We start from the raw sequence: 27,799 nt of genomic DNA on the forward strand, positions 1-27,799 counted from the left end.
AATGTGATTTTATCTTTAATGTGATTTTATATTTAACATGATTTTATATTTAATGTGACTTTATATTTAATGTGACTTTAAATGTGATTTTATCTTTAATGTGATTTTATATTTAACATGATTTTATATTTAATGTGATTTTATATTTAATGTGATTTTATATTTAATGCGATTTTTTATTTAATCTGATTTTATATTTAATGTGATTTTATATTTAATGTGATTTTATATTTAAAGTGATTTTATTTTTAAAGTGATTTTATATTTAATGTGATTTTATATTTATCATGATTTTATATTTATCATGATTTTATATTTAACATGATTTTATATTTAAAGTGATTTTATATTTAATGTGATTTTATATTTAAAGTGATTTTATTTTTAAAGTGATTTTATATTTAACATGATTTTATATTTAACATGATTTTATATTTATCATGATTTTATATTTAACATGATTTTATATTTAAAGTGATTTTATATTTAATGTGATTTTATATTTAAAGTGATTTTATTTTTAACATGATTTTATATTTAATGTGATTTTATATTTAATGTGATTTTATATTTAAAGTGATTTTATTTTTAATGTGATTTTATATTTAATGTGATTTTATATTTAATGGGATTTTATCTTTAATGGGATTTAATCTTTAATGTGTAGATTTCTTTTTACATCAGTTGATTTCAATTTATTTAATTTTAGTTTGTATTTATTTCTAAATTTATTTTAACTTTATTTTATTTTTATCTAATTTTGTTTTTTTAATCTTGAATTTGTACATTACATATAATAAAAATATGCTTCTGTATAATGATAGATTCCTTCGTAAGTGCTTATATATACATATATAATAAATGAAAGATGAGGAATAAAATTTATATAACATTATCATCAGAATAGTAAGGAAAAGTAAAAGGGGAAAATTAAGTAAAAAAAAAGAAAACACTTCTTCAAGCCATGGAATTTTGAAGGTAAATGCTTCACATCAGAAGAGAACAAGGGTAGGATTATACAAAATGCAAACTGGCTTAATATCATGTAGGTATCAAATGAGAATGTAGGAATACGATATTATTAAATAATTAAAAAATATGAAAAGTACGTACAATATATAAAAGTGAATCAGAAGGGTAGTATATATATAAAGGTAATATTAAGAAGGAAAATATGAGTCATTATGAAATGATGATCATTAAAGAAGAGCAAATAATAAAAGAAGAAAGATAGATGAGAAAGTGGAGAAAGAAGGAAAGGAAGATAGAAAAAGCAAATAAGGGATACAGAAATACGCATATAAATAAAATAATTTGGAAGTGAAGAAAATAGGATCCAACAACTTGAAAAAAGTTTTTAAATAATTTGGAAGTGAAGAAAATAGGATCCAACAACTTGAAAAAGATTTTAAAATAATTTCAAGTGTTCAAATAAAAAAATAAAAATAAAAAATAAAACAAATTTATATAAGTTCAAATGAAATCTTTAGAGTAGAATTCCGGAAAGCGAAGAATATGACAACTGTTTACAAATTAAAAAGAAAAAAAAATGCATGGAGAATCAAGTCTATATAATAAATTCGTATTCCTGTCTGTTTGTTTGTTCACAACGTGATTAATATATACAAAAGGTCCATTACTTTACTATTTCATTTATTTCTATATATAATTTGATTCTTACAAAATATACGATTAAGAGGTAACCTCATTTGCATGTTACATTAAGAAAAATCGATTTTATTAAATAGCTGTATGTTAGTCACCGTTTATAGCGAGAGAATTGTTTTACGTGTTTTATTCAAGATTGTTATTCAGAGTTGATTTATATTGATAATATATTTAATTTATTTTGAATTATTATTATCGACATTGATTTATTTTAGAAACCGGAAGTCTCAAACGTTGGTTTGTGTGTTTATATATACACTAAAAACTTTCGTTAGTCGCATCGGTACCGGGTCGAAACCAGTACCATCTGAAAGAGCGATGCCTTGGTTGCATAATATCTGAGAATTAGAAAAATCAAATTAATTCTGTTGTGGACAACTGAACCATTTCTTGCAAGGGAGGTCACTTTTTGCAACGCCATTTTTGCAAGTCACGTATTCATTTATGATTATAAACGTTAATTTTTCAGAGTCATGACGTCATTAGTTGTGATACAATTAGCGAAAGCGTTTGTCACTTACCATTTTCCTTACTTTCCCTCTTTCGCATTTCAGGTTCGAGCCTGCCTACGCAGTTATTTATTTATTTTTTTGTGGTTTCATGGACACTCGCTGTTATTTTTATTGAAACCAAAGTTGTATTGATTAACTTTTTTAAAGGGGAGGGGTTCCAGGTTGTCACCTAATTCTTCCGTTCTTTTCTGGAAAGGTTGCTCAATATCCTTAGTATAGCAATTCTGTCTAAACTGAATTTAATGTCCACCCAAGTTATGCCTGGTATCCATTTATATATATATATATATATATATATATATATATATATATATATATATATATATATATATATATATATATAAACCAACATTAACGTATAAATATATGCACATGTGTAGAGAAGCACTTTAAGTTGACTTATGCCTGCTAACTCCCAATATTATTAATATTATAAAGCTATTTTTACTGGCTACAAACCAAATCGAATTTGTTCCACGAGTCAGAATTCCTTATATACTCAGTTTTAACTCTGTAGACTAACAATTAACAGAGTAGTTTGATAGAGAGTGTTCCTCACTTAGATACACAGACGGACAAACAAGTTATGTATGGATGTATATATATATATATATATTTAGAAACATATACATACACACACATATATATATATATATATACATACACACATATATTCATATATATATACATATACAGTGTCGGCAAAAAGAAAGTTTGCACTTGTAATTTTTTCAAAAACTGCAAATTTAAGCTAAATTTAATGTAACTGTTTAAACAAACTATACCTCATTTGATTGGCCTTTTATTCTTCTATAAATTTTACCTGTTCATATTTGACTTTTAACTGAAATATTTTAGTGGTCACGTTAATTTAAAAAAATAACTTAAAATTGAGGAGGCAAAAAGAAAGTCCACAGCAACAAATTCTCTTACAACCAGCTTAAATTATCGCCCCTAAATCAGTTTTAAATATTTACCAACAGGCAATAAAGCATCTCTAATCGTAATTGTTGTCGTTCAAGGTTATACAACATAACATTTAATCTATATGTCACGATTTTCTCTTAGTGATCGTCAGGAGCTCATTAATCTCCACCTTTCTGGCTTATCCAATCGAGAAATCGGCCGCGGATTGAAATGTGATGAGAAAATGGTACGAAAGACTGTGCAAAAGCACCAAAACACCGGCAGTGTTCATGATGCCCCTAAATTTGGTCGTACTAGAGTTACTTCTAACAGGGTAGACAATGCTATCAAGATCCGCAGCCTAAGAAACAGATTTGAAACACTCCCCAAATCCAACAACAGTGCAATCTTGTTAAAAAGTGCCCTCTTTCTACTGTCAAGAACAGATTAAAGGAATTTCATTTGCGAGGATATGTTGCAAGAAGCAAGCCAATGATTTCTGTAAAGAACAGAAAGCGCCGTCTGGACTTCGTCAGATACAATGACGATCATGACTCTTCATATTGGTCCAAAGTGCTTTTTAGCAACAAAAGCAAGTTCAATAGGCTAGGCAGTGATGGTAGACAGTACGTCTGTCGGAGGAAAGATGAAGAATTTAATCCTAGGTGCTCATTTTCAACACTGCAAGGTGGTGGAGGTTCAGTTTTGGTGTAGAGCATTATTAATACCAATGGTCCAGGTTTGCTTGCAAGGTCGAATTAATTCAACAAAGTACATTAATATGTCAACTGAGCATTTTCTACCCTACTTTGGTCGGAATTTGGATGATAATCTCATTTTCATGCAGGATAATGCTCCCATTCACACAACTGGCAATGTCAAGAGGTTCCTGGAAGAGCATGATATTCCATGTTTGGATTGGCCTGCACAATCTCCAGACCTAAATCATATCGAAAACGTATGGCATTACATCAAGCAACAGCTATGCAATGATAAAATTTCAAATTTGGAAGAACTTTTGACAAAATTTAAAGAAAAGTGGAATGCCCTTTCTCCGGAATATTGTTGCAGTCTAATTCAAGGAATTCCCAAAAGATTGCAGGCTGCCAAATTGCAGAAGGGCTATGGTACTAAATAATAACTAGTTCATTGTGTTCCTGTTGTATTTGTGTTGCATAAATGACACTCACCAAAAGATTGGAAAGAAAACTAGATGGCACATATACCTGTATGCTACGAACAGTATTAAATATATCTTGGCAAAATCATCCCACAAAGCAGCAACTTTATGGCAACCTACCTGCCATATCTAATACTATCAGAGAAAGACGTCTACAATTTGCTGGTCATTGTCTGAGGAGCAAGCATGAATTGGTGAATGATGTATTGCTATGGACTCCATGGCATGGACGCACAAGCAAAGGACGACCTCGATCCACATACACCAGCAAATAGCACACAATGCCAACTGTGAACTTGAAGATCTGAGACAGCTGATGGAACACAGGAACTCTGGAGAGGAAGAGTCACATTGGTCCGGGCAAGGAGCCCGTCATGATGATGATGATGATAAATGTCCTAAAGTTACATTTAAATAATAATTTTCCATTGTGCGGACTTTCTTTTTGCCTCCACAATTTGAAGTTAGTTTTTAAATTGACGTGAACACTAGAATATTTCAATTAAAAGTCAAATATGAACAGGTAAAATTATAGAGGAATAAAAGGCCAATCAAATGAGGTATAGTTTGTTTAAACAGTTACATTAAATTTAGTTTGAATTTTCAGTTTTTGAAAAAATTATTAGTGCTGTCTTTCTTTTCGCCGCCTGTGTATATATATACACACATATATATATATATATATATATATATATATATATATATATATATATATGCATTTATATATACATATATATATTTACATACATATATACAGTGGGTATGTATATATACAAATATATGTGTGTATGTATATATACATATATACATACACACACACAAACATATATATATATATATACAGTGGGTAGCAAAAGTATTTGGTACATTAGTATTTTTCGTATTTCTCAAAAAATAGCAAGTCAATTTGAATGAAATTTACACTCAATCTTTGAATACATATTATCTATCTAAAAATATATGGAAATAAAGATATACATATCTTATAGTTGACAAATATTTATTAACGAAAAATCAAAATACCCATATACAAAAGTATTGAATACATTCATTAATCTTTAATTAAATATTGTCGGATCTACCTTACAGCCTTCAAACGTTTTCCATAACTGCCTACTTGTTTCACACAAGCATTTGCTGGTAGTTGCAGCCATTCTTCTTTGCAAATTTTCTTTAATTCTTTGATATTCTTGGGATCTCTTGCATGCACCCTTCACTTCAAAGTTTTGCACATATTTTTTCAATGGGATTTAGGTCGGCTGACTGGCAAGACCACTGTAGAATACCATAGAACACCAGAATCCCATTATCCTTGAACCGTTTCATAGTTATTTTAGCTTTGTGCTTGGGATCATTTTCTTGCTGGAATATAAAGTCACGGCCCAATCCGAAATCTGCGGCACTCTTGTAATAGATGTGTTGATAAAATCCTCGTGTATTTTTGCTGCATTCATTTCCCTTTCTATGATTTCCATTCCTCCAACACGATTTGCAGAAAAGCAGTCCCAAATATCACACTTCCACATCGAATGTTATTAGATGGTTTAAATTCTGTGCCTTTTTTCCTCCATACACGAGTGCACATGTTTCTTCCAAAAAAGCTCATTTTTTGTTTCATATGACGAAATAACTTTATTCCAGAAGTCATCCAATTCACATTGATATTTATAAACAAATTTTAAACGATTTTTCACATATCTAAGACTAAAAAATGGAGTCTTCCTCGGTGATTTACAATACAGTTATGATTCAATGATCTCTTGACTTGATTGTATCCTTGCTTACTTCAATACTTGCTTGCTGCAAATCCTTCTGAATTTCTGAACAAGTCAGAAATGGTTCTTTCTTCACGTTATGAGCAATGTAACATTAAATTTACGAGGCTGACCACTTCTTAGATGATTTTTGTATTACCACCCGTTGTTTTCCACTTTCTCACGACAGCCGCAACTATAATCACCACCAAATTTAGTTCTAAAGCTATTTTTCTGTACCCCTTTTCATCTTTATGCCTTGCTATTATTTCTTGGCGTATATCATTAGTCAATTCCTTTGTTTTAACCATTTTAAAACAGTAGAGAGTAGAAAACGCATTGTGGATGCGTTATCGGCAGCTCCTGTTACTCTCGCTTCTTCTTATTTATCCCTCAGTCCTCATTTTTTAATGAGTGATTTTTCTGACAAAGGGAGAAGAAAAAGCTGTTTTCTAGGTTGGCAGTATTTTGCGCGAACAGTTGGCAGAGATGGCGGAAATTTTCTGTTTCTATGTCTATCCTTGTAGCCATGTCACTAGTAAGGGTGCTGGAGGTAAACGTTTTGTCTGGGCTGACGTTATCCGCCTGATAGTCAGGGACCCGAACCTTAGATTAACCACTAAGGAGGCTGTCCTATCAGCAGGTGCAAAGTACTGGGGCTGCTGTATTGCCATTTGGTGAATGGATTCTGGACCACGCAGTAGCTTCTGGTGGGGCCTCTCGATGTCATACTAGTGGGTAATTGTTACGGCTTTACCTTATCATTAGCTAAAAATGAAAAAAAAAAAAATTCTTCGTTTCTTTTTCTCTCTTAGTTTCCCCTCTCTGTTCTGCTCTAAGTAAATCTGACGACCTAGTCCACAAATTCCAAAATTTCATCATAACAAGTTTCAAGAAAAAATACACAATTAAACCCGGTTCTCCAACTTCCAACGTAGACCCCTACTACCATGTCTCCTTCTCCAACATCAGGGGTCTACGTTCTAACCTTCCAGAGGTTGAAACCCAATTACAGGAGACTAAACCAGACCTTCAGCTAACATTCACGTATGTGGAGACTTCAATGTTCACAATGTCGAATGGTTGACCCACTCAAACAAGACCGATGATGAGGGGAGGTTCTATCATGATTTCTCCATTGCTTATGACCTCACTCAGATTGTTCAGGAACCCACCTGTGTGCCCGACAATGACGGCCAGTATGCGAGCTTACTAGACCTTTTTCTCACAACTTGCCCTGAACTATGTTCAGTTTCTGTTCTGTCGCCTCTTGGATCTTCCGACCACTCTATTGTATCAATTAAGATAAAAATGAAATGTAATATGTCCCCAGACGTACCTCTCCATCGTACAGTATATCGATACACTAAGGCTGACTGGGATAGCTTCCGTACATTTATATCTGATCTACCTCTGCATTCCATGTTTAAAAAGGATGTGTCCTCTATAGTATTAGACCTGACGGAATGGTTAATTGTAGGTATTGACCGTTTCATACCCTCGAAAAAGTTTCAGCAAAAACCTAACAGCCAGCCATGGTTCTCTCCAGAATGTGCTGCTGCCATTGCGCACAGAAATCACTTTTTCCACTGCTTCCAACGTAATAGATGTATGGAAACTAAAGCCGCTTTCAGGACTGCCAGCAACCATTGTAAGAAAGTAATAAAGAACGCTAGAGAGTTGTATGCTCAATCTGTTAAGTCCAAAGCAGCTGAGCAGTGGCTTGGTTCCCACCAGTTTTGGCAAATAGCAAACAGAATCCTGAACAGAAGCGTGTGCTCCATCCCAACTATTATCAATGGACCTGAGGTAATCTCGTCAGCATCAGACAAAGCCAAACTCTTTGCCAAGAACTTTGCAGCTAATTCTACCCTTTGTGACCAAGGCCGCCAACCCCCAATATTTCCTCCTGTATCAGAAAGCACGCTATGTGATATACGTATATCTGTACGTGATGTTGCCATGCTAATCAAAAACCTTGATTCGAGTAAAGCAACTGGCCCTGACGGTATTCCAATTATAGTACTCAAAAAACTTCAACCAGAACTAGCGCCCATACTTACAAAGCTGTTTAAACGTTGTCTTAAGGAGAATAGTTTCCCATCTCCCTGGAAAATTTCATCAGTATGCCCTGTATTTAAGAATTCAGGTGATCGCTCATCCCCCCTCAGTACAGGCCAATAAGTCTCCTGTGCGTCATGAGTAAGTTGCTAGAATCTGTGTTAAATACAGAAGTAATCAACCATCTCAACAAAAATAACCTTCTTAGTGACACTCAATATTGTTTCCGTTCTGCTAGATCTACAGCAGATGTGCTTACAGTTATATCTCATAGGATTAGCAAATCTCTCGACGGAGGCCACCTTTCTAGGGCAATTGCTCTTGACATATCTAAGGCCTTTGATAGGGTATGGCATAAAGGTTTACTTCATAAGATCTCTAGCTATGGTATTGCTGGAAATTTCTTCTCAATTATTAAATCATTTCTTCTGATAGGTTCTTAAGAGTAGTAGTTGAGGGGCAAAAATCAGAAGCTCACAGTATTAATGCCGGTGTCCCTCAGGGGTCCATCCTGGGCCCAACTCTTTTCCTGATCTACATTAATGATCTTCCAAATCACATCCTTACATCATTTGTAGACATTTATGCTGACGACACTACCATTTATGGTAGCACATCTAAGACAGTAAACGACCAAGTTCTCTCTGATTCTCTCTCCTCTGATCTTGAGCACGTAGTACAATGGGGAAAGGAGTGGCTGGTTACTTTTAATGCATCTAAAACCAAGCTTCTCTCTTTACATCATCAACATTCTGATCCACATCTGGCATCAATTGAAATGAATGGCTCTCGTCTTCAGGAGGCCTCAAGTTTTGACAAGCTTCTGGGCTTGACCTTTACTCCTGATCTTAAATGGAACACGTACATCAAATCTGTTGCCAAGGCCGCTGGAAAAGTGGTGCCATCTTTCTATCGATCCGGTAAATATCTCGCTGCTGATGCTATTCTCTATCTATATAAGAGCCAGGTACATCCAAGGATGGAATATTGTTGCCACATCTGGGCAGGAGCTGCTAGAAAGGACTTGTCCTGCCTTGATAGAGTTCAAAATAGACTTCGTAGCCTCGTAGGAGATGTCCTTTTCTCTTCCTTGCAACCTCTATCTCACAGAAGAGATGTTGCGAGTTTGTCTCTGATGTATCGTTATTTTCATGGAAGGTGTTCAACTGAGCTTCAATCTATCGTCCCCCCTCGCCAAACTTTCACAAGAAACACTCGTCTAGCTGTACACACTATCAATAATTCCCCCCACTCTTTATCTGTGCCTAAACCTAAACGTAAATTCCATGAACAAAGCTTCTTTCTTAGAACTGCACGCCTGTGGAATTGTCTTCCGTTTTCCTGCTTTCCGGCTGACTACAATATTATTGTTTTCAAGTCTAACGTAAATAAGTTCTTGATGAGCCGTTCTATATAAGTTATCAAATTTACCAAATTTTCATTACTAATGATTACTATATTGTCCAATGTCTACTGTACACTCTTTAACCCTTATCCTTGAGTGGCCTCTTGGCCTTGATAAGTGGTGATGCCTATGTAAAAAAAAAAAAAAAAAAAAGGAATGGAAGCGGCAACATATGCAGTGTCTGAGAGCTGTTATCAACTGACCTGTAAGGAGCCGGAACCTGCAGTGCCTTCTCATTGATTGAACTATTGTAGCAAGATGAAATGACTGCTTAAGAATGAAATTTGACCGTGTGTTAACTACATTTGAATATGAGTAATTTGATTATTTGTTAATAAATATTTGCCAACTAAGTATGTCTCCATTTCAGTTTTATTTTTAAATAAATAATATCTGTTCAAAGATTGAGTGTAAATTTCATTCAAATTAATTTGATATTTCTTAAGAAATACGAAAAAAAAACAATGTACCAAATAATTTTGCTACCCACTGTATACACACACACGTATATATATATTGGAATTGTCACTTCTTGCTTTATTGTTGATTATTTTCCCATGTAGTTTTTAAAATATTCTTTTGTTTTTGTTATTTTATTTAATCCGTTTTATAATTTGGTTTTATTTGATTATTTATTTATTTATTTATATATATATACATTTATACACACATACAAGTCATATATATATATATATATATATATACACATACAAGTTATATATATATATATATATACATTTATACACACATACAAGTTATATATATATACATTTATACACACATACATATATACATGTGGAGATATGATCAAGATGGATCAATTTCTACCTTCTGTGGGAACGAAGGTGACTCTTCAGATCAGCCCTGCTCTTACAGAGGTCACACTTTAGCTGAGATTAAGGGACACCAACCGGTGCTGCTTTACTGTGGACGGTCATATGACGCTTCAAACCTCCAGTTGATTTGCAGACCATATAGCAAATAGAACATTTGTGTTCCGCAGTGTATTCCCCATCAAAGAAAGACTGATGTGATCGCTTGTGACTAGCTAGACTGGTTTCAGATAAAGTTATTTTACCACAGATCACAGAGATGGTTCAGCACAGAGAAAATAAAGTTATTTTACCACATAGATCACAGAGATGGTTCAGCACAGAGAAAATAAAGTTATTTTACCACATAGATCACAGAGATGGTTCAGCACAGAGAAAATAAAGTTATTTTACCACATAGATCACAGAGATGGTTCAGCACAGAGAAAATAAAGTTATTTTACCACATAGATCACAGAGATGGTTCAGCACAGAGAAAATAAAGTTATTTTACCACATAGATCACAGAGATGGTTCAGCACAGAGAAAATAAAGTTATTTTACCACATAGATCACAGAGATGGTTCAGCACAGAGAAAATAAAGTTATTTTACCACATAGATCACAGATGGTTCAGCACAAAAGCCTCTGACAGATTTTTCTCCCGGATATCACACTTCATTTTTGTATGTTCATATATTTTCTTCTCAAAACTATCACAGCCATGATAAACCATGGAGCCCAACTTTTCACGATCACTAGAAGCACTCTCCCAGCTAAACACATCAATACCGAGAGCTTTCAGATTATCCTTGATGTTGTCCTTAAAGCGTTTCCTTGGTTTGTGTTGTGAACGCTTTCCTTGCATAATTTCACCATAAAACAAATGTTTCGGTAATCTCTCATCATCCATCCTTGTTAGATGTCCAGCCCACCTCATCTGGTTACGTATAATCAATTTTTTAATGTATTGTACGTCAGCTCACATGAGGACATCCACATCATGTGTAAAAGAGTTCCACCTGATGCCCAGAATGTGTCTCAGAAATTTCTGGTGTACGCTCTCCATGACTTATGTGTCTATCATAAGTTGTCCAGGCTTCAGAACCATAAAGCAGAGATGGTAAAATACAAGATTGTATTTTAATCTTTGTACGATGAGTTATACGTCTGTCAGACCATACTCGCTTTTCTAAGCTACCAAAAGCCTTAGTGGCATGCTGTATTCTATAGTTGACCTCAGCATCAAGGGTTCTGCCTCTGGCAAGAGTACTACCCAAATACACGAATGTGTCCACCACGGCAAACCTCTAGTTGTTGAAAAAATATTTGGTTCTGCATATAAACTACCGGGGGAGGTGTGACCATGACCTTAGTCTTGTTATGGCTAATAGTAACACCAAATATGCACGGGCCCTGAAAACATGCCCATGTTACCCTGCATGTCTCTCTCACTATGGGCCACAAGATCAGTGTCATCGAACCAGGTGCTGAAAGACCCTCGTAGAAGCATGAAAACGACGAAGATCAAAGACTTTACCTGTGGTTCTGAAAAGGAAATAAACACCCAGAAAACAACATTTAAAGGCATAGGAACGCACAGTTGCAAAATAAATAGAAAAAAGTGTAGGTGCTGGTATATCACTCTGCTTTATGCCATTGTGAACTGAGGTGGGTTCTGATAGACATCCATTGAAGTTTAGGCAAGCCTTCATGTTAGTTTAGAGCTCCCTGAGTAACCATAGAAATTGAGGTGGGTATCCCAACTTTTCTAGAATCGTCCATAGGGCAGTTCTGTTCAATGTATCAAATGCGTTGGTCAAATCAACAAAAACCTGATAAAGCAGAACACAGTGTTTAGTACAGTTCTTCTGCAACTGCCGGGCAGAAAAATCATGTCTATGGTTCCTCTGCCCGGATGAAAGCCACTTGGACTTTCTGGAATGACAGACGGACAAATATAATTTAAACTCCTCACATAGACAGGCAGACAGACAAACAAGTTACTTATGTATATACATATATACAAATATACACATACATGCATACATATATATATATGCATATATATACATATATATATGCATACAAATATATACATACATATATATACACATATATACATACATATATATACATACATATATATACACATATATATACACATATATACATATACATACACATACATATATATACACACATATATATATATGTGTGTATCTAAATACATATATATATATTTTTTTCTTAGAACTGCACGCCTGTGGAATTGTCTTCCATTTTCCTGCTTTCCAGCTGTCTTCAATTCCAACGTGAACAAGTTTCTGATGAGCCGTTACACTTAAGTTAAAAAATTTACCGAATTTCAATTACTATCGATTACTATATTGTCCTTTTGACTACTGTACACTCTTTAATCCTTATACGTGAGTGGCCTCTCGGCCTTGATAAGTGGTGACGCCTATGTAAAAAAAAATATATATATATATACACACATATGTATACATTGCATATCAAATTATTAACGAGTTTACATTTTTTTAAATATTTAAGGACCAAGTGAATAAAAATCCATGAAACTTTGAGAAAGTACTTATGATATTATTCAGCTACTCCAGTCCGAAAATAATCTATATGCCACGACTTTCTCTTAGTGATCGTCAGGAGCTCATTAATCTCCACCTTTCTGGTTTATCCAATCGAGAAATCGGCTGCAGATTGAAATGTGATGAGAAAACGGTACCAAAACACAGGCAGTGTTCATGATGCAAAAGCACCAAAACACAGGCAGTGTTCATGATGCCCGTAAATCTAGTCGTACTAGAGTTACTTCTAACAGGGAAGACAATGCTATCAAGATCAGCAGCCTAAGAAAGAGATTTGAAACAGTGTAATCTTGTTAATGTTTTCATGTTGTCCATTTCTATCAGTTTTGTATGTGATGTTGCTTTAATGGAAGCTTTGGCATGGCTTAAACTTTGCCACTTATTTCAGAAGGCGACATGGAGTACTTGTCTACCCATGGTTCTTAACAACTTCACGTTTAATTTGGAGTAGAGAACGCTGTGAAACAACTCTAGATTTACCTTTATCAGCTCTCTTATGTACCTTTGTAGGGTACTTGACAAAGTTCTTCACAGTTTGATAGTACCTTCCTATGATTTTAGATATTTCGAGAGTAGTTTTAACTTTTTCTGTTCTGTAATAGGACTCTTTTTAGAACTACTCAATTCATCTTTACGACCCATTTTCTTGACAAAACAAACTGCCTTGTTAATAATTTGACACACCTTAAGAATTCCACTTTTGAATATAAGCGTTGTTGCCTGAAGAGGTCTCTAGTTACTAAAAACTAGAAGACCGAAACATGCTCATGAATGTGTACAAACAAATTATTGCTTATGTAAAGACAAATTGAAAATGTACCTTGCTCTACTTCCGTATTGAGCACTCTTGTATTAACCTCGTAATATTTCACTGGTTACTCTATCTTTGAAAAATAGCAACCTATATATATATATATATATATATATATATAAACTCTTTATTTGTTTTTACATAAACAGTAATATGTTGCTACACAGTCATGAGCATATTTCGGTCAACTAGCTACTGGTAATTAGAAACCTGGTTCCCTAAAACAACAACAAACTAACGCGGTCAGACAAGCTGTTTTTGATCTCCCCAACTGTCTGCCTGCAAACACGCATCTGCTCTTGGATTGTCGTCTTGTTCTGTGAGACGAATCCTCCACGAAGAATTGAAATTTTCTCCATGCAAACTGGTTATGGTGCAATGAAAATGTCAGGTCTTATTCTTCACAGCATATATATATATATAGCATTATATTGTGTATATATACTACATATATATAGTATATATATAGTGTATAATATATACTACATATATATAGTATATATATAGTGTATAATATATACTACATATATATAGTATATATATAGTGTATAATATATACTACATATATATAGTATATATATAGTGTATAATATATACTACATATATATAGTATATATATAGTGTATAATATATACTACATATATATAGTATATATATAGTGTATAATATATACTACATATATAGTATATATATATATATAGTGTATAATATATACTACATATATAGTATATATATATATATAGTGTATAATATATACTACATATATAGTATATATATATATATAGTGTATAATATATACTACATATATAGTATATATATATATAGTGTATAATATATACTACATATATATATATATATATAGTGTATATATACTACATATATAGCATGTATATAGTATATATACTACATACAATATATATATATATATATATATATATATATATATATATATATATATACTAGCAAAAGTACCCGTCGCCCGTCGTTGACTGGGTTCAAAAACAGCCTACAGAAAATGGACTCTGATTTATGAAAGTATGATAGCTTATGAAAAGGAAGGATTGTAAAGAGATAGCTTCGAATTTGGGGGTATCAAAACCAAAGCAAAATATGATGAAAGTAAAAATAAAATAGATAAACCCATAATTTATTATGCCATACCTGTTCACACTGAAACACTTATCACAATATTCTGTGGATCTATATTAAAAAACCTTGTTAAACTTTGTGACATATTTACATTCTATGGAGGTCAGGCACGAACGAACACCCCCTAATTTTATTATACCATATTTCTTCAAACTGAAACATAATTAAAGTATACTTATGCAGATAGATATGAAAAGTCTTTATTAAAGTTTGTGCCTATTTCTATTCTATGGAGGCCAGGCGCGAACGCAGATCCCAGAATTTTATTATACCATCCCTATTTAAGTTAAAACATACTTTCCTTTTCATAGCCTATCATACTTTCATAAATCAGAGTCCATTTTCATTGTAGGCTGTTTTTGAACCCAGTCAACGACGGGTACTTTTGCTAGTATATATGTATATATATATATATATATATATATATATATATATATATATATATATATATATATATATATATATATATATACGCACACACACGAACTTAGGGACACATACATCACACATCTAACTTTACATGTAGAGAGTTATCGCTAGGTACAAAATTCAAAACGCGTCTAATGATTTGGGCTTCTATTGTAATTGACTTTTTAAATGTTATGTTAACCATTGTTTTAAAACTGTTTACCGATAGTTTGTTTATTTTGAAGGTTTGAAACTACCATTCGTTATAGGATTAAAAAATAAACAGTAGACAATGTTGCATCGTTAATTTATCTTTTGTATTTATGTGTAGCTCATGTTTCAAATTGTTTTAATGGATATCTCGTCGTTTCCACGCGGCTACTTTTAATTATTTTCTTTTTACAAACGAATTTGTACGCAGGGTGAAGGTAACTCCGATATTCGAGATCATCATGTAGGAGAGTGTGTGGAGGTAGATATATGATACGGACGAACGTAAATATTTACTACCTTGTATAATCCTGCCTTGACAGAGTTGTAGAGGACTAGAGCATATAAATCCTAGTCCCGTTACAAAAGAAAAATAATGAAACGAAGGGAATTGAAGGAAACAAAAATTCAATTGATGGATAAGATAAACGTGTCGTTTATTTACTGTTGAAAGAATGAATGTTTTAGATATAACATGTGTTCATGTCCGCGCGGGTGTAACCATCGTTTGTTGTGGGACTGGTGGTGCTAGAGAAGGGTAGCACAGAAGGGAAGATAAGGGCAGACAGAGCCCTATCAAATGTGCCGAGAACGGACGGATCCCAAGGAGGCCTATTGTTGCCGGCCCCTATGTCTGCGGCGGTGGCTGGATACAGGGGGGACCTCTGATAAGAGGGTGCCCACTGGCTGAGGGCACTCCTGGCAGTGCATCACGAAGCCAGTGTCAGGAAGGGAGTTGGGGGCGACGGGAAGTTGCGACCCGCCAACTCTATAAGCACGAAGAGATGGATCAGAGAGAGAGAGCGCCCTAGGTCACGATGAAGATAGATTAGTTGGAACTAGGAATAGAACACCAGGGTAAGCTCTCGGACTAAATCTATTATAAGAGATACGAGAATAAGTCGACGGAAAGCACGAGTATCGGCCGCTTAGTTAAATGCTAGTTGTCTGGAATACGCATTAGTGGAAAGGAAAATCTAACAGGGATCGCATGTTAGGAAGAAGATAAGCACCCATAACGTTTCAGAAGAAAAGCACAAGAAGGAAGAATTCTTCAGAATGTCTTCTCGTTAATTCGAAGGACGCCAACGGTAGTGGTGTGCACGGGCGGAGGCAACATTCTGTAACAGTCAAAATAATTGACTGAAGGATCTAACAGTTGTAGGCAGACATGCCTGAAGGTCTCAGTCACAACAGGTGACTAGAGAAGAAGTGAACTCGGAGGTCGATAGAGTGGGCGATAATACCTATGACAGGTAGGGCCCTGAGAACTCTGGTGGTGTGGTCGCTTAGGGAAGATATCGGAAGTGTCCGATCAAGATGGAGAGCCGTGGAAAATGGGCAAAAAATATTAGCCTATGCAAATGGAGCGGTCTCTCCGTACTCAAAATGAACTTCGTGCGACACTTGTCACCCTTATCCAAACAGTTTTTGAACTCCTGAAAGAAGGAAGTGAGTAAAATTCGGCAGAAAAGCCGGGAGGTCTCAGTCAAGAATGGTTGACTGGAGAATAAATAGACTTGGAGGTCGACATAGACGGGCGGTAATACCTATCATAGGTAGAGCCAGGGGAGCTCTGTTTGGTGTGGTTGCTGAGGAAAATGTCGAAAGTATCTGACAAAGATTGAGAGCCGTGGAAAACGGGCAGAAGACATTAGCCTATGTAAATGGAGCGGTCTCTCCATACTTAATATGAAAATAGAGCAACACTTAAGCACCCTTATTGGGCGTTTTGCACACCTGCAGGAGGAAGTGTTAAAAATTCGGCAGAGAAGCCGGGAGGTATATCAGTCATAAAGGCTGGCTATACAATCCAAGGGACACAGGGTGTGCCCCCTCCCAAAATGCCACGGATGGGCATGCGCACTCTAGGGTTGAATGCCGCAAACATCCTCAAGTAATTGAAGTCTGTTGTCTGACGGTCCGCAGTGCATGATTTGAACCCCACGAACCACGAACCACGAACCAAAAGAGAAAGATTACGAGATTAGCCCTATAGGGGTTAGAGCTGAGGTAACTCCGAAAGAAGGTGCTTCTTAGAATAGTCGAAAAGGGACAGTTAAGACTAGAGTAGTCTATCGGAATCGCCTGGTTATGATTAGACAGCTTACAACATCAGTTGGACCACATAATTAAGCAGGAGTCAACGAGCGACCCTCCCAAGTGGGTAATGGTGGGGGGTTTGACGAGTGGAGTAGGGGTTATAGTAGTATTAGTGGTGGTGATGTGTTATTTGAAGAAGTGGGTGTATGGAATTGAGTGTTCGAAATGCCTCTTGGCGACCCATGGCGCCGCGGGGAGCGGCCCTGGTCAGGAATCACAAGGGGTCAGAATTAACCCAGCCCAGCCACAGACAAGAGACGAGGAACCGCCCCAAATCCACCCCTACGACAAGAAGCTGAACCTACAGAATATTTTTAAACACTATTAAGTGATGTCAATGTAGGACTAATTGCATGCTTAATGTTCCAAAACGAAGAAAAAAAAAAGAGACACTTTTTATTATTACCAATTTTGTTACACGAACTTTATACTTATGAAACCACCACTATGAACTGTTATTGAACATTCTGAGTTAAGGCAGTAGCCATTTATATGAACTTTCAACTTCTGCATGACATTTATTTTTATTTGTTTTGCATGTAATTCAGCAATTTCTCGCTTTCAGAGTAGGCCAGAATTGTGTTATGAGATGAAAGAATCTCTTTGAGTGTTAACGGACATGGGGCGCCATTATCCTGTGGAGAGCGTCGCCCCATGGGGGGGCGAATGTAACACTAAAGAGAGGCCACATCAGACCTGTAGGGTTGATGTGACGTTTCTTTTGGTTAAAAGTAATTTTTTGTTCCCGGACGATGATCGGGTGTTGAAGGAATAAAAATTATTAATTTTTTTTTTGTCAATAAATTCTGAGCTAAGTCTGTTGTTGAGATGGCGGCGGCAAAAGTGCCTTTGTAGCGAGAGGTTAAATCACATTCTAGACTTCAAAAGCGAAAAAGAATGCATAAAATATTTTAGCCAAAATACACAGGCGTTTGATCTGAAATGGCCGAAATCATAGTTGTGCAGGAGCCGGAGGGTTGGGGATTGCACACCCGCAATTGGCAAAACTATGAGCCAAGTTTGATCTATGAGTTTGACAGTTGAAAAGTCGGGTTGTTTTTGATCTGAGAGAAACACACGCAGTGACTCGGCATTATGTTTTAGAACAAAGAATAGGAAAAAAATGAATTGTCCGAAATTTCAAAACAATAATATGACGTATCGAGAATTGTCATTTGGTGAATCAGGTCGAACGAAAATTGAAGTTATGAAATATTTTGGCTCGGATGGGAAAATGTGTTGTCCGATAAGTTCAAAGCGACAAATGCATTCTTGGTCTTTTGACGTAAACAAAATGTCTGATATAATGGAATGGCAGACAACCAGAACTTAATTCAAAGATAAACTAAAATTCCTTTGAATTATCAAAGCGAAAAATGAGATCAATAGATAATTTTAAAACAAATAAAATCGCGTGATTTACTTTAAGTCAAAGGAAAAATAATTTTCCTGGATATGAAAAAATTCCATTAGTAAGCCAGGGAGGAGTTAAATAATACAACGTGTAAGTTGGGCGTTAATTAAAGGAGGAGTCAATCCAATTTTGGAAATGGACCAATGAAAAAGGGCCCTGTCGAAGTATAATCAACCAATGAGAAAAGGCCCCGTCGAATTATAATCAAGCAATTTGATTGGTCGATGACGCACATGGGTGTCGTCATCATTCCATAATTGTATTATAAAACAAATGAAAAATCAGAGATTAAGTAAGAGAGAGTCCGAGTCAGAGTCAAAGAGAGCTAAGTCGAGTTGTTCCGTCTCGGCAGAATCACCTCTCCTCTCTCTCCCCCTCGCTTGTTGCCTGATAACTCAACGCTTATAGCGTGTCGATCACTTAACGAGAATTACGCAAAGTCCGCGATACCGACCAGGTATTTCAACAACAGAAGCTCAGTTGTAGAACTAACTGCTTGCTTGAATTAATTGTCAACTATATGTATATGCTGTAAATACTTCTTTTATGAATTTCCGAAATATATATTATATTAACCAACCTCCGGAGTTTTGTTGCTGATGTGCGTTGATCCCTATATGTGTATATTTCTTTATTTGCCATTTGTGACACCGTATCCGTCAACGGACACCCAGAATAACTAGACGATCCACGGAGAACAGGCCTTGAGGACCGAGCATCCGAGAAGAATCCCCAACGCCTTAACGAAGAACTCACTGGGTGACGCGATGTACTAACGGTTGGCAGACCTGGTTGCCCAGTCAACATATCATAACTGTACCGACCAGGGTGCAGATCATAACTGGGCCGCGATCAGAGGTTCAAGGTCGAGTAAGACCACGTGCAAGGTCACAAAGATTATAATGAGCAACTTTAAATCATCCCATGTCAAGATTATAGTGAAAGAACTAGAACTAAAAACATATGGGCTTTTTGAAATTAACAAAAGTGGGGAACGATTTGTGGAATTGTGTACGGAAAAATGAAGATATTCCAATAAAAACATGAGAATCATCCAAGAATATAGAAAGTGTAAAGTTTCTACTTCCTTCAGCAATGGTCAACACTTGCAGTGGTACAAAACAGTAGTAAAAGTTTGAAATTTCCACGTTTTATATTAATTATGTTTCATATATATATATATGAATGATCATTTAAGTATCAGACGAGCCAAAGATGCGTTATTTGGATCATTTGAACAACTGAGAATTATTCGCATTATGTTTCGGCCGTTATAACCTCCAACCTTCTTCAGATATATCTTGTACTTGTGAATCTTTTTGTTGGGAATCTGCATGGAATTTCAAACTAAACCCTTTATTTATTCCACTGGTGTTGCATGCTTTCTTTTTTGTCAGCCATGACTGGGTAGAAGTCCAAGCAATTCGAAATTATATTTTGAGTGTCGCCCACATTGAGAAGTGAACCTTCAACTTCCAGAAGAGTGTAAATGTACAACTGAATTTTACCAAATACTTCAAAGTAAAATTGCTAAGGGAACGGAAGCATGCTACTACCGTGGGTTAAATAAAGAAGTATTTGAATTTTTAATTAGGAGGTGGCGTTCACATTGTGACCCAATACCTCTTTAAAATACGCAAAAGAAACTGAAAAGTGTGGAATATCCACTTAATGATATATAATAACTATTGTCAAAACTTAATGATATATAATAACTATTGTCAAAACTTAATGATATATAATAACTATTGTCAAAACTTAATGATATATAATAACTATTATCAAAACTTAACAAAATTTGGAGGCATCTGAATTTTTATGAAAGGCTTCCGTCTTCATATTTACCATCTAAAACAAAATATATCCCACACATTTGGATCCCTTATGCACGTGGTACAAAATTCATAAGGATCGGTTAATTAGTTTACGTTGAATCCTGTATGTGCAAATACGTGAACACTCCTAATATTATAAAGATAGAGATTTCTTAATTGTGTGTACATATTTTATCTGTTTCTATTTTTAAATCATTTAGTTCCGCAATTTTTATTACGTTTTCTTATGTCTTTTGTTTCTATTAATGTAATTTTTTTTTTTTTTCAGTCCGAGAAGCCGATATACATTGCAGTTAAAGGTGTTGTCTTTGATGTAACCAACGGCAAAAGTTAGTGTTTTCTTTCTAATTTGAGGTGGTGTGTGTAAGAGTTAATATAGTTGCACCGTGGTGATATACCTGGATAAAAGTTTTCATCCTAGATGTCGATAGTCAAATTCTGTTTTAAAAAAAAACTCCTGTCCAGTGTGATTTGATGAAAGTTCCGTATAACTTGATATTTCGGGAAAGAAAAAAAACCTTCTTCAGATGTGTGTTTAAGTTTAATTTAAACGTGACTGTTGCCAGTAAGTGATATTTGAAAAAAAAAAAAATAAATGAAATGCATTTGAAATCCAAATTATTATTCTTTGTTCCTGAATTTAATTAGTTAATATTTTCAAGACAAGGGAAGTAACTCAATTAAAAAGTAATCATTCATCATCATCATCATCATCTGTTTTTAGATTACTTGTTTCTAAGATTGTAATATGATGATGATGTTTTTAGATTACTTGTTTCTAAGATTGTAATATGATGATGATGGCGGTAACTTTCTGTCTCTTGGGGCAATGGCGTTTTGCACCTAGTCTGATGCACTACATCATCTGCTGTGGCTATAAAATCCAATTCTATATTTGTAGCTTCGGTGATACTTGCTGGAGGTGTGATCAGTGGTAGGGATAGAAGGAACGGCAGAGGGGGAATTTATCCTTTGTCGCCTGCGGGTTCTCTTTTCTTCCCACCATCTTTTTCTTTTCTCTTCTGCTGATTTGATGCTATTCTTGACCTTTGCTCACCAGGCAGTGTAATCGAATATCTCTGACTCAAGAGGTTCTGCTTAAATGCCAAAAGTTTTCAGGTCTCTCTTGCAATTGTCTTTGTAGTGCGTCTTTGTAGTGCATCATCTGGTTGGCCGTGTTTTTGGTATGAGTACAAAGTTCAATACTCAGTACCGTAAAGAAGAGTGCTCAGCATGAAGGCCTTGTACATTCTCATTTTTATGTTGAATGTCAGCAAGATGTTGTCCCACACTCTCTTGGTTAGGTGGGTCAAAGCAGTCACCGTTTTACCTATCCTCATGTTGAGCGCCGCGTCCAGAGGCATGTAGCTGGAGATAGTAGGTGAACGTATCTACCACTTCCACGGTATGGTCGATTGCATGATGATTGTCGGGGTGGTGTTGACATCTTGGGACATGATTCTGGGGTTCTTCAGGCTGATGGTGAAAACGAACTCTTCTGCAATGCGGGAGATGAGTCGCTGAAGACCTTTTTCAGTGAGATGTGAGAGCTGCATCATTTGCGAAGAGCATCTCTCTAATGAGTCCTGGCCGCACCTTTCAGTCGGACGAGATTGAATTGGTTGCTGACTTGTGGAATGCATAGAATAGGAGCAAAAAGATTCCAAAGAGAATAGGCGCCAAGATGATTCCTTGCTTCATGCCGCTCTTGATTGACAAGTGGTCTGAGGATGATCCACCGTGCTAAACAGTGCCCATATTGTGGAATGACATGATCATCTTCAGGAGCTTGAGAACACATTCAGTTCTGAGACTCGTTTGACTAACCAAATAAAATGGCTTGGTAAGTCGACGAAGGCGAGATATAACAGATGTCTCTGTTCACGGCACTTCGCGGCGACTGATGGAGAATACAATGTCGATTGTTGGTTTCGCCAGAATACTTGGTAAATTCAGTCAGTCAACCATTGAAGGCCATTGAGGACCACTTGTGCAAAGGTTTTATGTACAATAGTGTAGAGGGTGGTCCTGCGATAGTTGTTACAGTCACTGCAGTCATCCTTGTTATTATAAATTGTGACAATCCGCATATCCTGCGGTATCGTGCCTTCTCTTTTCCTGCCTTCACAATCTCTAGTGGAATTCTGTCGCTGTCTGGAGCCTTTCTGCAGGAGAGTGAGTCAATACTTTTCATCAGTTCATCGTGGGCGGATGATGAACAGCATCCCAATTTCTTTTTTTCGCGTTTAAATTATTTAAATAAACAATTGTTAATACTTTTTTTTTTTTTTTTTTTTTTTTTTTACACCGTTCATTTCCGTATTACAAATCAATCTACTTTAATCCATTGACAACCATAACAGCATTTTACAACGGTGATTTACCCACTGCCTTCCTTTTTTTTTTAATTTATTCTCCATTTTTTAATACACCTTTCTTAAAAACATTCATACATTTTCTACACTACCAACATAAATAAATAACCCCGAAATGTTTTTTTAAAATTACGTTACAAATAAATAATCAACGCGACAATAAAACGTATTGTTTTACTGTGTACGTTTTCAGCGTCCCAATTGTTTTTTTTTTGTGTTTAAATTAAAAGATGTATCAAAATTTGAATTTAACTAAGTATCATGGTATCTGTTCAGTGCACATTTATCTATAAGTATGGCAAACTACTTATAATTCAATGGTTGTAAGTTTTTTTTTCAAAAATAAACAATTATAAACAGAACGACTCAGAAATCTATCTATATTTTTTTCTTTTAATATACTTTCATAGAAATGTTTCTATGTCACAAAAAACTATTTTCTTTACGTCACAAGTGTCACGCTCATACATTAATTCCATAGCTAATATAACATATTGATCCAACGGGTCACGAGTAGTCTAGTAGTTAACTAAAGACGATCATCCCATAAGAAAATCGAAACAAAAAAATCATTGGGAAGTAATTAAAATGAATTTTTAAAAAAATATGCAAATTATCTAGTTTGCAGATGAATACAATTCCATGGCCCATATATAACAAAGTTGTGTTTTCTTTTTAAATAAATAGAAAAAAGGGGGTTTTAATATGAATATCAATACACAAAAAAAAATGTTATCGGCGTATATATATATATGAGAGAGAGAGAGAGAGAGAGAGAGAGAGAGAGAGAGAGAGAGAGAGAGAGATTGTGTGTGTGTATATATATATATATATATATATATATATATATATAATATTTATTATCCCTTCTTGCTCTCTTCATTCATTATCCTTAATCAATACACTCATTTCTGACTGAAATAAAAAGAAAAATATATAATTAGCAATTTTACCTAAATGCTATATCAAGATATTTGGACAAACAAACTAATGAACAAAACTCGTTTATTATGTTCCTGATACTTGTTTGACTTTCATTTTTTCTCATTGCAGAATTCTATGGGACGGATTCCGCCTATAATGCTTTGACGGGCCGAGACGCAACTCGTGCCGTTGCCAAAATGAGTTTAGACGAGGAAGACCTGGAACGAGAGTATGACATTGTGAGTTTTGTACATCTTTTGTTTTGTAATTGAATATTAATCAAAAAGTAACTTTCTGTTATTCTGTAACGTGGTTTCTCGCTTGACTATGATATAAGCAACGCGATTTTTATATACCAACATGTATTGTGAATAGTTATAAAGCGGTGAATGCGAAAAATGAACAAAACGACTTGTTTATGAATGCAAAGGTCACCATTTAGCAAGTACTAAATTCACCAACAGGTGAATGAAAAATTACAAACGTGGAAAGTAGTTACAAATTTAAATTAGTTGTAAAACATTAAATTGTTCGTTAGTTTTAAACAAATAGTTCACAAGCTTTAGAAGTGTGTATGTGTTTGCTATTTTTTGCTGTCTTTGCTGGGGATGGAGCATCCTATCCGCTATTTGAGACACTAACTGGAGGATCTGTCAGTGTGGATATGTGTGTCAGTTCATGAGACATTGTGCGTATACGTGTATTTATTGTCTTCCCGAAGAATATGAGGTAAACGTAAAGTCCACCCACATCGTCTTGTATCTGGTTCAGTAGGTCTCTCATTTTGGCTTGCGAGTTTGCTGTCTTTACTAGAAATCGACTTGGTTAACCGTTTCGAACGAGCGGGAATCATTTTCGTTGCTTCAAAACTCTTCAGTTATCCTTTTCATGCAAAATAATGTTTTTCTTTATTTCGAGAGAAGACATAACACGAAGCTATTGATTTGATTGTCTCCCATGTCCACTGGATACAGAAAAGAAGAAATCAAAAGGAAATAGTAATCTAAACGAACGGAAACAAAGCTAATAACTTTTTACCTACATAAGATATCCCCTTAATTTTTTTTTTCATTTCGCTCGTCTTCCGATTTTATCAAACTCAGATTATTTTATTTGCATAATTGACAAAATACAGAGTGTTACATCATATTCTTTGCAATTTATAAAGAAGACAGATGAAATATTTGTTTTATTCTAATTAGTTGTTTATTCATTTAATGCACCGGTATATGGACGCTGTTCGTTGCACGAAGCACATCAACACAACACTAGATGTTTACTTTAGATGTTCTCGATGTCCCACTCCTTTTTATCCAACACTGTCCCTGTAAATTTTTTGTGTCATCCACGAATTGGAGGACGCGATGATGGATCTTTTCCATACTCAGTTCTATGGTTTCGAGGAGTCTGTGCAACCAAGATACATATTGTGCCATTTTATAGGATTTCACTTAGCAGTGGTATTATCATTACATCTGATTTATTAAAACTTCAATTAACAATCGTTAAAAAGCATCTGGTCAAGATATCTTAACTGTTTTCGCAAATATTTTTTTTTTTATTTGTAAAAAAATTAATTTTTCCTCACCGGAATTTTCAATAATGAATTACTTAGCATTTCTGGGCTTAAGTCTATACGAATATGTGCATAGGGGTACAGAAGATATCCACTCAAAATAGCTATGTTGGGGAAGGGGCATCAGAATAAAGGTTCAGATTCAGTCAAGGGTCGCAGCATCTACTTTTCTTTGGAAATTACCGTTAATACATGACTATTTACATCATTGCGATTGGGCAAAATACTAAAACCTATGCAATAAGTAAAAAAAAAAAAAAATCTCTCTCGGGCAACGTTATGTAGAAACAGCTTAGCTAATTAAATATATTTCGAATATTTATAATTCACTTATGTATTTGCAGGAAGGACTCGATGATGAATATTTGCAAAGCCTTGACAAGATATTTGAAGATGTTTATATGGCTAAGTATCCGGTCGTTGGATTCATGGATTATCTTCTGTCAGTGGAAAAGTTTAGCAAGAAAATGAGAATCAAGGGAGAATTATGAAATCGACGAGTCCAGACAGAAAGTGACGCCATCTTGTTTTTGCGTCGAGTGTCCATCTAAATCCTACAAAGTCATTCGAATAAAAATGTGATTTGACGTTTTAGAAAAGGTTTTGTTTTCTTAGTTTTATCAAATCAAAATAAGTTTGAACAAACCCCAAAAGCAGTCTCAACCAGTTAGTGTTATGGTTTCCTGAAATTATAAGATTTTCAAAGAATAAGATAATGCATTTTGACTTCATTATGAAACAAGCACAACATATTATTGGTCATGGTAAGGGTGTAGCATGGACATCAACATATCACGTGCTTTATGGACCATTAATTGCATAACTGAATAGAGCGCAATTATGTTCTGTCACTCCAAAATAAAAATGTTAACCAAAAGTAAAAAAAAAATCACAGTAATTTAATAATTGTGGATTAAATGTTTTAATTGAACACGTTGAAATGTTAAGACTTTTACCTGAAGATTGCTCATACTTCAAAATCAAAATAAAATTTGGGATCTTTCAATTATAAAAAAAAGTATCAAAATTAATTAATCTGGCATTTAAATTAAGAAAGACAGCATTTTTTAATTGCCCTTATAAACAATAGCACACTAAGCATAAGCCTGACAATTTGTATTAAATACTATCCTTCAAGTGCCATGTCTTAGAGTCCATAGATTATTTTTCCACTTAAAATTTGAATTTTCTGTTGAGAAACCGCTTTCTAATAAAAACAAAAAAACACACCTACTGTAACAAGCAATGTCTTGATAAATTTTATTCGGACTGTCAGAAGCCATGTTTGATAAGTAGTTTGGATTAAATGCAATCGTACAGATACATGCCACGGTTGCCCAAATTCGGGTGTTATTTCAGAAGACAATTCTGCGGGCTTAACTATAGTTTCGTCTTGTTAATAGCTCTTTTGTGGTGAAAGAATAGAAAGTCTTTCTAAGCTTCAGGTTTGCCTACTTACATAACTACACACAATAAGATATGCCAGCTGACTTTTTTTGCATCCGTTAGGTCAAGCATTGAAAAAGAGAAAGAGTTTGTGTGTGTTTGGTTCCTAGTTAGTTTCGGACATACACGAACTACTGAACAGCATATTTACGCCACTCACCAAGTGCATACACATAGGTTAGTACATACACTAACAAAACAGACCCGCTAACATCTTTACCTTTGTACATGGAATGAATATAAACACATTCAAAAGAGAAAGTTGCAAAAAGAAATAAAGACAAACACGAAATTTTATTTATTTTTTATGTTCATGACAAAAACGAATACAAAATAAATATTGTAAAAATGTTCATGACCATATCGGTAATGACTAGATGTCCCCCGCCCAGTCTTGTAGAGGATAAAATCTTGGTTAACCTACGAGTCCAAACAGGACATCATCTATATGAAATAAGTTTTTTTTAAACTACACATTGGAAGTAAAATTAAAATAAATCGCGTTAAAGCAACATATAAATAAAACAAATAAAAATTAGCATTTTAATGTTCAGAAATGTTTCAGTTAAATTTAGTTCACCTTATTTTTACTGTTTCGTTAACAAAATGAAGTAATTTTTGTATAAATGTAAATAATAAAG

General features: G+C 34.8%; 1 protein-coding gene across 1 annotated transcript in view; it reads left to right on the forward strand.

Annotated features, from left to right (window-relative positions):
* LOC145260582 (uncharacterized) overlaps positions 1-27,405 on the forward strand; it is a 42,896-nt gene extending 15,491 nt beyond the window's left edge. Inside the window, exons 2-4 of the mRNA XM_080118859.1 lie at positions 21,106-21,166; positions 24,266-24,375; positions 26,057-27,405. Of these exons, the coding sequence (XP_079974985.1) occupies positions 21,106-21,166; positions 24,266-24,375; positions 26,057-26,203 (318 nt within the window). The 3' untranslated portion in view covers positions 26,204-27,405. The remainder of the gene's footprint in view (positions 1-21,105; positions 21,167-24,265; positions 24,376-26,056) is intronic.
* Positions 27,406-27,799: the final 394 nt, after the last annotated feature.

Source organism: Euprymna scolopes, chromosome 36, assembly GCF_053919585.1.
Source record: "Euprymna scolopes isolate OS-2025 chromosome 36, ASM5391958v1, whole genome shotgun sequence".
Taxonomy (NCBI): domain Eukaryota; kingdom Metazoa; phylum Mollusca; class Cephalopoda; order Sepiida; family Sepiolidae; genus Euprymna; species Euprymna scolopes.